Genomic DNA, 16,683 nt, shown 5'->3' with positions numbered 1-16,683 from the left:
TAGGAAGATTTTGGTAAGAGTGACTACAACTCCCTGAGGTTTAACGTAGCTATGGATATGGGAAAGTGATTAATTGAGGAGTTAATTACAATGGGATGAGACAGGAACTAGTGAGAATAAATTGGAAACAGATGTTCAAAGGTTAAAGCACAGATCGAAAGTGGAGGAATTTTAGGGACCCACGTGTGCTAGGTTCTGGATAGGTTTGTCCCACTGGGACTGGAATGGTAGGAAAAGGGAACTGTGGTTGATGAAATAGGTGAGGCAGTCAAGAGAAAGAAGAAAGCATACATTACACACAGGAAGCAGGAAACAGGAAAAGCTCACGAGAAGCAGATGATAGCCAGGAAGGTGCTTAAGAAAAGGACTTAAGAAACCTCGAAGGGAGCACGAGACGGCCTTGGGATGTAGGATTAAGGAGAACCCCAAGGCGTTCTATGCATATGTGAAGAACAGAAGGATGTCGAGAACGAAGGTGGGGCCACTCAAGAATAAGGGAGGCATCATGTGCCTGGAGGCGGAGGAGCTGGGAGGTCCTAAATTAATTCTTTGCTTCAGTATTCACAAGAGAAAAAAAAGACCATGATCAGGGTGAAGAGGTCGGAATAGAACAGGCTTGTGTGCTGGACAATTTTGAGTTAAGGAAGAGGAAATGGATCTTCTTAAAGACATCAAGATTGATAAGTCCCCAGAGCCAGACGCGATATATCCAAGGTTGTTGTAGGAAATGAGGAAGGACATTGCTGGGGCAGTGACTATGATCTTTGAGTCCTCTTTGGCCACAGGGGAGGTGCCGGAGAATTGGAGAATGGCAAAAGTACTTGCCTTGTTTAAAAAGGTAATAGGGAGAATCCTGGGAATTGTAGACCGGTGAGTCTTAAGTCAGCGCTGCGCAAACTATTTGAGTGGATTCTTAGGATAGGATTTATAAGCATTTGGAGAAGTCACGTCACTCAAGGATAGTCAGCAGAGTTTTTTCAGGGGAAGGTCATTAAGTTTTTTGAGGAGGTAACAAAAGAATTGATGAGGGAATTGATGAGTAGAAAGAAAAAGTTTGAAAACTTTTAATCATAGCTAATTGACTCGTTATGTGCATGATTTCACAATTCCAAAGGAAATGGGCCAATAACAATTTTTCTCAATTATTTCAGAAACAATCGAGTTCTCAACCTTTTTTTCCCACTCACATACCACCTTAAGTAATCCCTTATTAATCACAGAGTACCTAATGGCATAGCGGGCCCCTGCAGCCCTTTACACATTGGACCCTAAATTGCCCAGTTGAACAGCGACCAGGCAATTTAAGGGCACTCTCACCTCTTCAGTAACGCGGTGAGTGATGTGTCATGCACTCACCATGTGGCTGGAAGCCCCACAGTGAATCCCCTGTTCCCAGTGTTAGACTCCAAAAGGTAAAGTGGCTGGGGTGGGCACGGAATCAGGGCGGTGGGGGGGATGGGCGAGTGCAGAGTCGGGGCTGGGGAAGAACGCCATCAGGCCGAGGAAGAATGCTGTCAGGGTTGGGGGAGGAAAGTGTAGTTGGGGTTGGGGAAGGAACACAGAGTCAGGGCTGGGGTAGGAAGACAGCCATTGCATGCAAGCGCAGACATAATTTCCTATGCAAGCAGCCATGCAACTGACCAACAGCTGCAAGGTGCATGCACACAGGTAGACAATCCACCTCAGAGGTGGATTGCCTACCCATGCAGCTATTTTAAAAATTCTACATACCATTTGGGGTGTACCCAGCAGATAACCTGCCAAATTAGTAGGTTAAACTCATGTTACAGTCCAATTTGTAAACCCCTAGTAAGTTTGAGGATGACACAAAAGTTGGATGAGTTGTGCATGGTGCTGAAGGTTGTCATGGGTTACAAAAGGATATAGTCAGTATGCAGAGTTGGGTGAAAAAGTGGCAGATGGAGTTCAATCCAGATTAGTGTGATGTGATGCATTTTGGAAGGACAAAGCAGAAGGTTAAGTACAGGGTTTATGATGTTACTTAAGAATGTGGATGAATAGAGGGACCTTAGGGTCCAAATCCATACATCCCTCAAGATCACAAAATGGCAGTGGTAGAGAAGTAGTAGGGGTTGGAGAGCTCCTGTAGTAAAGAATTGAAAAGAGAGGAAAATGCATAGAATCCCTCCATAGAAATCGATTAGAAAAGGGATAGGATCATTCAGAAAGCTTAGAAAAGGCAAGGAAATAGGAAAGACATCAAAATCTGTAAGAGGTGAGAGCGAGAAGAACTCACCTCATGACAAAGAGAAGGAGCTTGAAGAGGGGCCTACCCAGAGGCCAAGAATAGTGGTGGCAGCTGCATCGGTACCCGAGCAAGCCCTCCCCTTCCCCCGTCAGGAAGAGAACATGCCGGAGGTGAGCAAGAGCAGCCTGGCTGATGACGCATTCGAGGCGGCAGGAGCGTTGTGAGGCGCGGGAAGTTCAGGGGCTCGAGACCAAGGGAGTTTGGCCTGTATGGAGAGGACGGTGATGTCAGCAACGAAGGGAAACTCAGAGGCTCGATGTGAAGGGAGCCAGGCTGAGAAGTGAGCGACGTGTGGAGGCTCAAGGCCAAGGGAGCCAGGCCGAGGTGGAGATGGTGATGAGGTCAGCGGCAGAAGGAAGCCCAGAGGCTCAAGGTTGAGAGAGTCAGGGCGAGATGGAGATGGTGGTGACGTTGGCAGTGGTGGTTGGAAGAACCTCATGGGCTGGGAGAAGTATCAAAGAGAGCAGGGACTTACCCGGTAAGGCTGCTCCAATTGGCGGGTGCGAGGAGGTCAGGTCCAAGGCATCCAAGGGCATTTGAGGCATCAGGCCTGGTGGACTCTAGGGGCAAAGGGGCAAAGCGGCCAGTGGGAAATCAGTGGGAAAGACATGTGGCAGGATGGCCTGGAGTTGGAGAGCGAGGTGGAGGAGGTTGAAGAGGAAGAACAAGGGGGCAAAAGAAAGACAATATATGGATGTGGAAAGTTGATAAAGGAGGCAGAGGTCTTGATGCCTTTTGCCGGGGAAATGTTGGAGGCCATTGGACAAATAAAAAGGACTTTGAGGACACTGGTGGCAGGGCAAGAGGCAATTAAAGAAAAACTAGATAGCTTAACAGAAATGGTAACAAAACAGAGGAGAGAATTGAGAGGGTAAAGGAAAGATTGGATGGGGGAGAATTAAATATTGTGTGGGAAAGAGAATTGGTAAAGATGTAAGAGAGGATAGATATGTTAGAAAATATTAATAGGAGGAACATGATTAGGAGTGTGGGGGTGAAGGAGGGTAACAAGGGGAGAGACACAGTGGAGTTTCTGTAAAAATAGATCATGAATATACTGGGGAGGGAAAAAATATGAAATAATTTGGAAATAAAATGGGCCCACCTGTCTCTTCCCCCATGCCACATCAATAGCCACGATCTATCCTGGTGAGACTCCTGCATTATTATGATAGAGGATTTTGCGGGCAGTGACGACAAGGGCAAAAGCAAGGGGGGGGGGGGGGGGGTCCAGTAGAATATGGGCTGGGGGGTGGTGGGGGTCGAGGTCTTATTCTATCCGAATGCAAGTGCGGCGTTGTTGAACTGCAGGAGGGAATCTGACCCTGTTAAAAAAAAGCTTGAAACAAAAAGGAATTGTTTACCCTCCTTCTCCCAGCCATACTGAAGATAGTAAGGGCAGTTCAGGATTCTAAAGGAAGCAATGGACTTTGTGAGATCCCTGCCACTGCTGCGAGACTAAATATAAGTGTAAATAAAGGAGAAAGAGGGATTCTCGGGAAGAATGGATTGTAAATATTGAAAGTATGAGAACTATGGGAGGGTTATGTTTCTTTACACAACATTAATGTTTGAAGGGGATTGTATATGATAAGTAAAGAAGAGATAAAGAGAACTCACAGAAAGGGAGGGAAGTACAGTTGGAGAATGGGTGCATTGGGCACTTCTCAAAATGGTGGTGGGGGGAGGGGGGAAATTGGCATCAATAGCTTGGTTATTGGTGCCAGGGTGGGTAAAGGTAAATGGGGGGGGTGGGAAGGAAGAGAAGGGCTTTTTCTAGAGGGTTTTTTTTTGTTTTACTTTGGAATGTTGGTTTTAGTTTTTGTTCACTGATTTAGTTTTTGTCTGGAGCACAATTGCCTGTGACAAAGATCTATGGAGGAGAATCAAGACGGGGGCTAAGTATCAGAGGACAAGAAAGAGGGGGAAATGTATAATGTAATGGTCCAAGGGCAATGGATAAGTCAATTAAATTCATGAGTTTTAATGTAAATAGGATAAACGAATCAATTAAGAGAAAAGGAGTCTTGACACACCTTAAAAAGATGCAGGCGGATAAAATGTTTTTGCAGGAGACCCAGCTTACAGAACAAGAACATTTAAAGTTAAAGAGAGGGGTTGGGTGGGTCAAGTGGCAATGTCCTCCTTCAATTCCAAGGCCAGGGAGTGGCCATTTTGATAGGGAGGAATGTTCCAGTGATGGTCAAAGATGTGGTCACGGACTCAGTAGGGAGATTCGTAATGATCCATTGTCAAATATACTCAGAATCCTGGACATTTATGAATATATATATATGCCCTGAATTTCAATGGCAAAAAATTTATACAAGATGTACAGAATTCTTGAAAGTACCTGAAGGGTGTGAAAATATCTCTTGATTGGAGGGGATTTCAATTTTTGTCTGGATCCAGTCATGGACAAATCGGCAAAGAAAGTAACGAGGGCCAGGGCAGCTAAGTATACCCTGACCTTTATGAAAGAGTTGAATCTCATAGATGTCTGGAGAAGAAGGCTGAATCCAGGAGAAGGCTGAATCCAAGAGAAAAAGATTATTCCTTTTACTCGAGACAACATGATTCCTACACTAGAATTTATTTATTTTTGGCATCAGCCCAGTTGGAGGGTAGGATAGTGGCAACCGAGGACATGGCATGGCTACAGTCGGACTACTCTTCCTTGACTTTATCCATCATAAGGCCAGTTTAGCAGGCCTTGAAGTTGAGATGGTGCCTGAATACATTGCTGTTGGGAAAACTGGAATTTTATAGTTTTGTTAGGGCCCAGATAGAATTGTTCTGTGAAACAAACTGCCCCTCTACTGAGAATAATTCTTAATATGGCTTACGTAAGGGGTCAGATCATTGGATATACCAAAAGCATCAAAAAGGGGCACATGAAGGAGGTTAATGCCCTAGAATAGGGCAATTGGAAAAGGATCATCAAAGAGTGGATATAGAAGAAAAATACAGAAATTTGGTGAATAAAAAGTTCAAATATAATACGTTACAAACATATAAAACAGAAAAGTTGATTTTAAGATCTAGACATCAGTATTATGAGCTGGGGGAGAGGGCCCACAAAGTCTTGCCTGGTAGGTGAGGGCAGAAGATGCCTCAAGAACAATTAATCCAATTCGAACAGGGAATCTCATATAAATCGGAATCAAGGGAGATCCTACCAAAATAGACAATTTCTTGCTTTCATTGGACCTATCAAATTTGGATCAGGAAGAGTGAGAGGGGCTGAGTGTTTGGATCATGACTGCCTTGCGGGTGGCAAGTCACTAAGAGAGGATGCTTTCCCAGCTAAATTTTATAGAGTTCAAAGATCTGCTATGCCCCTTCTTAAGAAGGTGGTGGATCAAGTGGCAGAGATGCATACCTTCCCGGAGTCTTATTCAACAGCTGTCATCATGGTGATCCCAAAAAAATAGTTAGGGACCCATTCAGCCCCACCTCATAAAGACCCATCTCGTTATTAAACAGAATTATAAAATCATTGCATGAGCATTGGCTAATAGGTTGGCAGATATTTGCCAAAATTAACAAATCCAGATCAAGCTGGATTTGTAGAAAGGAGGCAATCAGCAAACAATATAGCTAGATTGCTTAATATAGTACATCTTGCACAGTCAGGGGTGGATCCAGGAGTGGCTGTATCTCTGGATGTGGAGAAGGCCTTCAACAGTCTGGAATGGGACTTTTTGTTCAAGGTATCGGAGAAGTTTGGATTGGGTCAAACATTTATTAACTGGGTGAATACACTTTACCATAAACCCCAAAAAATGGGCAGATGTTTCCATTGAGTATGTCCAGTAGGCAGGGCTGTCCGCTGTCTCCAGCGCTGTTGATACTGGCAAATGAGCTACTGGCAGAAACCATTCGGTAGGATCCAGACACAAGGGGATTCAGGGTGGGACAGGTGGGGCATAAAATCGTCCTTTTTTGTTGATGATGTGTTAGTGTATTTGACAGACCCTGATAGGTCATTGGCCAGGCTGAAAACCACACTGGAGGACTATGGGAAGCTCTTGGGTGCAAGGTAAATCTGGATAAAAGTGAAACTATGCCTCTGGCAAACGGGGATTATAGAAAAATATCAACAGGGAAGTTCATTTTAATGGCCACAAGAAGGCATTAAGTATTTGGGGATAAAAATAGCTAAAGATTTACATAACTTATACAAACTTAATTATTTCTGTTTGCTCCAAAAGATTGAGGAGGACCTTGATAACACTGATGGGCAGAGTTAACTGTGTATGAATGAAGGTGATGTCAAGGATCCAGTATCTTTTTCCAACTGTTACCCTTTCATTGCCCCGGGGTTTCTTTAAGACACTCGGTGAATGTATCGGAAGGTTCTTGTGGAATGGTAAGATGGCTAGAATTTCCATGGAAAAGTTGACATGGGATTACAATTTGGGGAGTTTAAAATTACCAAATTTCAAAAATTATTATTGGGCAGCCCAGGCAAGGTTTATTGCCTTACTCTTTGAGGGAAGGCCCACCCCCTCCTGGGCACAAATTGGACTACACACAATTGGTAAAAAGATAGCAGGAGAATTTATATACAGATAAAACAGATAGCCCCATACTAAAGATATACAAAGAATAAATCAATGATGGAAGGTAGGAATATCTCCTAAAATGCCTTTGATCCAGAACAAGTTAATACCCTTGACTCTAGATAATAAGATCCAAGACTCCTGGTGTCAAAAAGGGTTCACGTGTATCGAGGATTGTTACATACAAAGGCAGCTTATGTCATTCAAGCAGTTGAGGAACAAATATGGTTTGTCAAATAGAATATTCCTCTGCTATTTGCAAATAAGATCTTTCTTAAAGGAAAAATTAGGACCATCTATGATCCTACCTAGATGTAGTAATGTGGAGATTCGAATTCAACAGGGGAACGTGTGTAAATTTATTTCTCGAATGTTTAACACATTCCAAAGTGAGGGCCTGGAGCCAGGCTTACACAGACTTGGGCACAACAATAAATGAAGACTGGTGTCAGGACTTGTTTCTAGACAGTGTGACTTGGGTCATTAATGCTAGATACAGGTTTGTGCAATACAATTTCTTGCACCAGCTGTACCTCACACCACAAAAATTACATAAATCAAAGCTAGAAATTTCAGAAATGTGCTTTAGGCCTAGAATGCCTTGCCGGGAATGGAGATGGAGGCTGAAACATTCGGGACATTTAAGACTCTTACAGGCACAAGGATGGAAGAAAAATAGAGGGTTACAGGATAGGGAGGGTTTAGTACTTTATTTTTAAGGATTATATGCATTGGCATAACATTGAGGGCCGAAGGGCCTGTACTGTGCTGTAGTGTTCATGGTATGAACGCTAATTGCTACATCGGGACACACTTTAATGATGTCACATGTTGGCACACACTACTCCAATTTACAATTGAAGGTAAATCTTGGACACAGAAATATGCTGCAGTGATGTTCTGGAGTGGAGCTGATTGAACTCCAACTATAAATTTCCTCTGGAAAACCCTAGCCTTCATGTTATCAGAGATATTATATTCCCTTTGTCCTTTCCAGACTCCACCATCCACTCTGCCAGGTAAAATTAATTTTCCTTCTTTCCTAGTCTTTGACTTCAAACTTTTAACTGTTTCTTTCAACAGATGTTGCCTGCTTTGCTGAGTATTTTCCATAGAGCTTTTTCAGATTTCCAACAACAGTAGTTTTTTTTTATATTTTCATAATCAATGTTCACTTTTTCTAAATGATGTTTGGCATTAACATCTTCTTGGGTCCAAAAGCCTACACATGTAAATAATGCTGATTTTTCTTAACAGAGTTTAAGAACGCATATCATCTGTAATTGGCTGAACTGACATTTTACATGCAAAATTCCCAACTTCTGGTCCATTGAGTGGATCATTAAGCAGTTATAATATCTGTAATCCTACTGAGCTCGGGTATGCTTCATGCTAAGTCTGATCTGCTCATGTTTTAATTTAACAGTGGAGTACAATATTCCTGGATCTTGGATGTCTTCACTAATCACTGAAGCACACTAAAAATGGGCTTTTTGAAGCAGCAGGAAATGTAAGAACATTCCCAACAATGGCGTCCAAAGAGTTCCCAACCCCTTTTACATTTATCAGATACATAGCAAATGAAAATATTTCACCCTTTTGTGACTTACTGCAATGCACTGTCTCATGATACAAGACTGTTTCATTCTCCCTGGTCCTCCAAACTTCTTCATATCCTTGCAGAAATGACATTCGCCACATTCGGTTCGTAGACATGCCTCGCATTTCCGACATCTTGTTCTCCTTCTACGTGCTCCAGCGGTAGCTCTGTTAGCGGCAAGTTTCACTGCTGCAGAGGTTCCAAGCTTTCCTTTTGGTCGCCCCACTGTCCTATGCTACAAGTAGTCAAAGAAAATTTCAATTAGCTTGGTTTTGTTCAAACCTTTATTGCTCTATTTTCTTGATTTAAATGTAATACTACAGAAATTCATTGTTTTACTAGGCTGGAAGAGGTCTGTGAAGGGATGGCAAAACTTAAGGAAATGCTTCAGAAGCTGTACAGGTGACCATATTTATGGAGACATACATGGAGAAAGAATATTCAAGGTCAAGTGGAGTAAATTCAGGTGCTGCTTACACAGAAATAACATTCTTGGAGATGTGATGCTTGGCTAAAAAATTTGAATCAAAAATGAAGACACCAAACTAATTGAGCGAACTGCGTGAAAGAACTAATACGCCCCTGCGAAGTCTTCAGAATATATGGATTGTCTAGCACTTTCCAAGTCTATTTAGTTACTGAGTTACCTGACTGACTGAACACTGAAATTTGTGTCAGTAAACACTTGACACAAAGCAAAAGGGAGGAAGTACCCTGTGCAAAGAAGGTTTTGAACAATTGTTTTCTCTAAACTGTTAGCATTCTCCTCCAGGGTGGAAAATCATGGCAAGTCTCAGGAATCACAGTATCCAAATCAAATTACCAGGTGTACCAATCACTCATGAGCATATACAAGATGTGTTAAAGCATTTTTTCGTTCCCCTGAGACAATCTTAATAAATGTGCCACTAATATTCTAAATATACAAGTGACCAGGAAGTAAATAAGGTTAACTGTATCAGAGTTGAAATAATCTCCTTTCCCCTTGGAAATTCCTTCCTCTCCCTGACATGGCTTTAATCTATAAGCAAGAAATACAAAAACGTTGGTAATTTTGTATTTTTTATTGCAGCAACTTGGAAAAAACTAATTGTACACATGAATAGCTGCAACAAGTCAATTACAACTTCATATTAATGAAGATGTTGGCAGTCAATATGCATGCCTATCATTAGGTATAAGTTAATCATCACTGATTATTTCCTATCAATCAAATCTATTCACTTGCAATTTCCTGCCAAATTTCTGCAGCTGAATGAAATGCAGCCTTCAGGTTGAAGCTGCTTTTTTAAAAGGTCAAAGGGCACTAGAGGGAAAACTAAATTCCCCCAGGCTATGCAGAAATGCAATCCCTGGCTGCAAACAAAGTTACCAATGTATGGATGATGAATGCGGTGATAAATCCTTACAAGTCTTTGTAGATACCAGAAGACAATTCATTTATAGAGTTACATAGATTTACATACATACAATTAAGAAATGGAACTATGCCAAAGCAGCCCACTGGAACTGGGCAATGACATTTAGCCTAAAATAGGACAGCAAACTCATATTTTATGAGCAAAATGTAAAGGTACTATAAGCAGCCTTTGTTTTGTAGTATAAATTAATACATGCCTCAAAATTGTGTCTGCTTTCGTGGTTTCCTCCCAATCTCTTTCCCCTTCTTCCACGTTGGGAGGTACACACTGAAGGCAAGAAAATTTCACCACTACCTAATTCTTTCCTTGTACCCAGAGAAATTTATCAGCAATTTCCATCATTCACCTTACAAGGCACCTTAATCAATCAAAATTTATCCATCAACTGACCAATTCTAGAGAGGGTAAATGCTGGAATTGGGAACAAAAAAACTTATCCAGCAGATGGTATCAGATGATAATAAACTTGAACACGAAAAAAAATGACATTACATCTACAGCAGCCAATTCTGACTGGAGTGGTTGGTTATCTGAAATTCATGAATTCATTATCATCGGGAATGTAATCTGTTTCGATGGAAGATGACTTGCTCCTCCTGGAGTTTATACTAGGTTATGTTGAAATAGTCCAAGAGGACAGAGACAAAGTTCAGATTGAGAGAGCAAGAGAGAACTAGGGTGAAGGCAATAGCGAGAGCACGTATGGTTTCTTCAACATTCATCAATGACAAAATTTCTCATTATAGCAGTTTGTTGTTTCTCATGAGGTGAGCTTTCTGGAATTGGTCTTCCTTTCATCTGTAGCAAAAGCAATCAACCTATCAAACACAATTCTGATGCCCATCTTAGAACAGCCTTCCATAGTGATATGTTATTTTACTTTGTGGTTGCTTTATCTCATTAACTACTTAAATGTTTTTAATGATTTAGCTATTAAGGCAATATTTTTCTAAGCTCTAAGTTCAGAGAAAAATTCATGTGTACAGTGTGCAGTGAAACAACAGGATTATTTTTACAAGTGAACTTTGACATACAGACTCTCAAAAATTATATTGCACATACATGGTTTGATTTTTGTCTTCCCGACAGAGAGTATTCTTAAGTAGATTCTTAGGAAGATGAATGAAGATAAAAAGAGAGAGAAATAAACGGTAAAACACAGGATTCTGTTGACAGCGTGGCTAAGTGAAAAAACACAAATGCTTGAGAAACTCAGCAGGTCAAACAGTGCCTTTATGTAGCAAAGGTGAAAATATATCACCAACGTTTCGGGCTTGAGCTCTTCATCAAGTTGTGGGGGAACATGAGAGATGTCTGAACAAAAGGGGGAAGGGGATTGGTGAGGGTGGGAGATGATAGGTGGAGAGGGGGAAAACACTGCAAGAGGGAGGGGGAGGAGTCTAGACTAGGTGGAGAGAGAATGGAAGTAGGAACTGGTAGCTTCCCCTCCACCACTATTAACTCAGCCCACACCCGCATCCATTCCCCACTCATCTACCCTACCCCCCCCACCCCTAGAAACAATAAACACAGAATCCTCCCTCATCCTCACCTACTACCCCACCAGCCTCCACATCCAACACATTATCCGCCGGAATTTCTGGCACTTACTACAGGACCCCACCACCAGACACATTTTTCCTTCTCCTCCCCTCTCAGCCTTCCATAGGGACCTCTCCCTCCATGACTCCCTTGTACACCCTTCCCTCCCCACCCATTTCCCCCCCACCACCTTCCACTATGGTCGTAGGAGGTGTAATACTTGCACCCACACCTCCTCTTTTACCACGGTTCGAGGTCCCAAACAGACCTTTCAGGTGAAGCAACACTTCACCTGTTCCTCCACAGAACTCATTTACTGCATTCGGTGCACCCTCTGTGGCCTTCTCTACATTGGAGAGATTGGTCGCAGGTTAGGAGATTGCTTCGACTAGCACCCCCTCTCTGTTTGCAACAAAAGCGACCTCCCTGTAGCCAACCATTTCAATTCTGAGTCACACTCTCAAGCTCATGTCTGTCCATGGCTTTTCACACCACCTCACCCTGACCACCCGCAGATTGAAGGGATAACACCTCATTTTTTGTCTGGGCCCTTTTTCCAATCCCAGGGCATGAACATTGAGTTCACTGCATTCCACTAATAAGCTTGCCTCCCCACCGACCCCCCCCCGCCCCTTAACTAGTTATTCCAGTTTCTACTTTCTTTCTCTCTCCACCTAGTCTGGACTCCTCCCCTCCCCCTCCCCCCCCCATGGTGTTCCCCCCTCTCCACCTATCATTTCCCACCCTCACCAACTCCTCCCTCCCCCCTTCCCCCTTTAGTTCGGACATCTTTCATGTTCCCTCACACCTTGACGAAGGGCTCAAGCCTGAAACGTTGGTGATGTATCTTCACCTTTGCTACATAAAGGCACTGTTTGACCTGCTGAGTTTCTCCAGCGTTTATGTGTTTCTTTTTCAAATAGAGACAAATGACTTGTCACAAGTAATACAAACGTTTCCATGAGAAACCAATGAGAAGGATCAAGATTGAAGTGTGATACTTAACTATCAAAATGAAAATGCCAGATAAAAAGTATCACATCATAATCTCCTGAATTAAACACTGAGGGTGTTGATGCTTTTCATGGGCTAGGCTTCTTTCTTGAGAAATTAATTTTTTAAAAACTCACTAGAAAGTTGTCATATTTGAATACAAATTATATTTGTAATTATAAATTTATAGACTGCAAATGTTCTTCTTTTGGTTCAGCAAACTCAAAATCACTCGTCTCTGAATTTTGCACTGTTTAAAATCAATATTAATGTGATTATTAATTACTGGTAATTTCAAGTTATACCTTCATTGTCAATACCAAACAGGATCTCATAAAAAAATAATTTGAAATGTATTACATGCACCTATCTCTAATATTGAGCAGATCTCCGGTATGAATATTCATAGGCTGAAAATATCCATAAATTGGAATGCTTGTGAACTTTGGATTCCTGCTAAAAGGAATATAGGTTTCTGTTCCTGTTTTTGGAATTCAAGTGCCCATGAATGCAGAAGGTTCTAGAAGGTAGCAATCATGGCCAAGCCACTCAGCAATCATTACTATATTGAAGTAAAACACAAAAATCTGCTGTCACTTTGATGAAGGGCTCAAGCCTGAAATGTTGTTTATGTACCTTTATCATTTAAAGTACACTGTTTGACCTGGTGAGTTTCCCCAGCAGTGTGTTATAATGAAATTGAATCCTGGCCACAGATGTGCTTCACAAACTCACCACAGTTGAATCAGAGGTACCCTTGACTGATTTATAAATGACCTGGTTGAAGAGGCAGAAAGATTGGTCAATAGGTTAAGGTTGGAGGAATTGTGGATGGAGCTGAATATTGTCTAAGATTACAAGAAGATATAGACAGGATGCAGAGATGGGCAGAAAAGTGGCAGATGGAGTTCAATCCGGATAAGTGTGAGGTGATGCATTTGGGAAGACAAACCAGAAGGCTGAATACAGGGTTAATGGTTGGTTACTTAAGAGTGTCGATGAACAGAGGGACCTTGAGGTTCAAATCCATACATCCCTCAAGATCGCCACACAGGTTGATAGGATAGTTAAGAAGGCCTATGGGATGCTGGGCTTCATTAATAGAGGGACTGAATTCAGGAGTAGAGAGGTCATGTTGCAACTCTACAAGAACTCTCTTACACTAATCCTAATTTTTCTTTTGAATTCCCCTAAAATTCTAAGCCTTGTCTACATAGTAGGAGCAATTTACAGTGTTTAGTTAACCTAGCAACCTGCACATCTTTGTAATTCGCAACTAGTAATACCAATAATAAGGGAGAAAATGTGCTAATTTCAGGAATACAGATCCAGTCAGGATGCTGTAAATATTAATAGCAAAAGGAACATTTCTATAGCTGTTATTCAACTGATAAACTAACAAGCTATCAACCATCTTCTCAAGCTATGCCATCAGGATGCACATGCTAGTTTCTAAAAATTACAGCATTACCCCATTAGTCGATCTGTAACAAAAAATATTCTGATTGCTGAACCTGCCATGCAACCACATTCACCATGAAACAAGAAAGAAAATTTAAAAAATTGAAGGCAGCCAATGAAAATCAGTGCAGAGCACAGGGATGAAAATAACGATGCAGGTTATGATGAGCTAAATGTCAAGGGTAATGGAATTTGAATGCTGGTGCAGGTACTGGGATAGTCAAGCCTTGATGTCATAACATCCTGGATGACAACTATATTAGGTGCTGAGATCCAACTGAAGAAGAGTTGCCTTATGGAAATACAATAATTAAACTGTGGTCAGAGTGCTATACAGCGAATGAAAGAAAAATCTACACAGAAACTGTGAGCGAGTTCAACCAACCGACTTTATTAAAACTCTCCAAGAGCTTATCAGCACCACTCCCATGATCCTTTTCAGCCCCCCCCCCTCACCAGTAACATAGAGATATCAGCCCTGTTGTGAGCCTGCACCTCCCTGACCCTGATCACTTGTGGATCAGTGTAGCTCGCTATATGAACCCCACCCCCCCCAACCAAAGAACCGGTGTTCAGAGGTGCCAAGTCCACAGTTCATACGTTTGGGAGGCTGACCTCTCCACCGCCAGGCTGGAACAGTTACCACCGGTTGGTTGAGGACAAGATGTGCCAATTTGAGGCTGTGTATGTTTCCTGCCTACCCCCAATGTCCAAAAGGCATGAAGTCTTGTGTCGTAGCACCTCGTATGGGCGCTGAAGGGGGCGTGTGGTGCGTGCCTCTCCTTATAAAGATGCATTTGAAGTCTTCGAGATCCTTCGGGATGTAGGTTGGAGCTGGACCATGGCATGAGGATGGTACAGGGGCCAAAGTCCCCAACTTCTTGCGAAGTCATATTAGCTGTGCCTTGTTTCCTCCTGGTCGCAAGCCACTGACATAAACTCTCCCAGGACTGTCAGTGGGGCCCCATATTCAAGCTCAACGGAGGATGTGGCCAAATCCTCCTTCGGCACTGTGCAGTGCCCAATCCAGGCCTCAGAGCCACGCCATGAGGACAGTCTTCAAATACTGATGGAACCTTTCCACCAGCCTGTTAAAGACTGTGGTCAGTGTGCTGTGCAACAAATGAAAGAAAAAACCCACAGAACCTGTGAGTGAGTTGAACAACCAAATGACTTTATAGGAACTCTCAGAAAGCTTATCAGCACCTTTCCCATGATCCTTTTCTGCTCCTCCCACTGGGACCATTGTGATGTCAGCCCATCCATTAACACCAGCATATCATTCATAATGGCGGACAGCATGCGGTTGCCCAGGCCGTCTATGTGGCACAGCCATGCCAGTTATTCGTGGTGGGAAAAGGCGAAGGTGCAGATAAGGAACACCTTAATTGCCTCATACCTGTTGGCGGCTGACGGTTAATGTAAGAAGTCACTGATTCGTCCAGCAGTCTCCTGGTTGAGCAAACTGACCACGTCGTAATATCTTGTGGAGTCTGCGATCATCTGCCTGACCTGAAACTGGGCCTCAGCCTGTTTGAACCAGATTAGCAGCTGTGAGGTCCAAAAGGTCAGCAGCTTCAATGAGACTTCATTCTGTGTGCTTGTGTCATTCATCGTGGGGTCCAAAATGCTGTTTTGGACCGTCGGGATCATCACTGTGGTCGATGTGCTGTGCAGCGAACGAAAGAAAAAAACCACACAGAAGCTGTGAGTGAGTTGAACCAACCAACTGACTTTACTGGAACTCTCCGAGAACTTATCAGCACCACTCCCATGATCCTTTTCAGCCCCTCCCACCGGGACCATTGTACCTCCGTGACCCAGTTCGCTTGTCGATCAGTGCAAAACAAAAAAAATGCAGATGCTGGAATCTTGAGCACCATGCTGGAGAAACTCAGAAGGTCAGGTAGCAACCATAGTCAGTCAATGTTTCTGGTCAGGACCCTTTATCAAGACTCTATCCTATTGAGTTCCTCCAGCATCTCGTTATTATGGAAGTGCAAGCATGGTTGGTAGTAGACACAGATATTGGTCAACATTAGATGGCACATATGCCCTCCCTGACTTTCCCTAGTGAACATTAATAAAGCCAAAGCCATTAGACTGATTCTATCTACCTAGCCAATTGCACATACTGTCAAAATGTCAGTGTCCTTTATGACACCCAAGTGATTCATCAAGGTTATTATTTCCATGATTGCACCATTTTCCATTTTGATACTGAATTATAGAAATTCGCTGGCCATGACCTTTAGTCAAGCCATGAATATTAGTTTAAGCTGCTGTTGGCAGTTTCCTGAACTACTGAAGTAGAAAGTCAGCAATTTCAGGGAGGTGGGGTGGGGGGGGGGGGGGTGGTTGGAAGGAACGAACAAGTCACGAAATTTGATATTTTGCGGCAGCATCACAGTGCAAACATACATGTTATAACCATCTTATGACAGGACTATAAAAAATAAAATAATAACAACACTAACAGGGCAGGAAAAGTCAGGCTATGTCTTTGGTTCATTGATTATTCAGGAATCTGATGGCAGCGGGGAAGAAGCTGTCCTTGTGCCGCTGAGTGCTCATCTTTAGGCTCCTGTACCTTTTCCCCAATGGTAGCAGAGTGAAGAGGGCCTGGCCTGGGTGGTGGCGGTCTTTGAGGAATGCGGCTGCTTTTTTTAAAGACACCACTTCGTGTCGATGTCCTCAATGGAGAGAAGTCTGGTGTCTGTGATGTTGCAGTTAACAACCCTCTGGAATTTATCCTTGTCCTGAGAGTTGCTGCCTCCATACCGCAATCAGCCAGAATGTTCTCCACAGTACACCAGTGGAAGTTTAAGAGTC

At 42.8% G+C, this 16,683-nt stretch overlaps 1 protein-coding gene across 7 annotated transcripts in view; it reads right to left on the bottom strand.

The window, feature by feature from the left end:
- The window catches only part of kdm2bb (lysine (K)-specific demethylase 2Bb), a 219,544-nt gene that overhangs the window by 30,165 nt on the left and 172,696 nt on the right, over nucleotides 1–16,683 (bottom strand). For all 7 annotated transcript variants that reach the window (XM_069933299.1, XM_069933300.1, XM_069933301.1 and 4 more), the window contains one exon: nucleotides 8,445–8,669. In XM_069933299.1, the coding sequence (XP_069789400.1) occupies nucleotides 8,445–8,669 (225 nt within the window). The remainder of the gene's footprint in view (nucleotides 1–8,444; nucleotides 8,670–16,683) is intronic.

The sequence above is a fragment of the Narcine bancroftii genome, chromosome 4 (assembly GCF_036971445.1).
Source record: "Narcine bancroftii isolate sNarBan1 chromosome 4, sNarBan1.hap1, whole genome shotgun sequence".
Lineage (NCBI taxonomy): Eukaryota > Metazoa > Chordata > Chondrichthyes > Torpediniformes > Narcinidae > Narcine > Narcine bancroftii.
The sequence above is the reverse complement of the archived record's forward strand: the minus strand, read 5'-3'. Positions and strand labels throughout refer to the sequence as shown.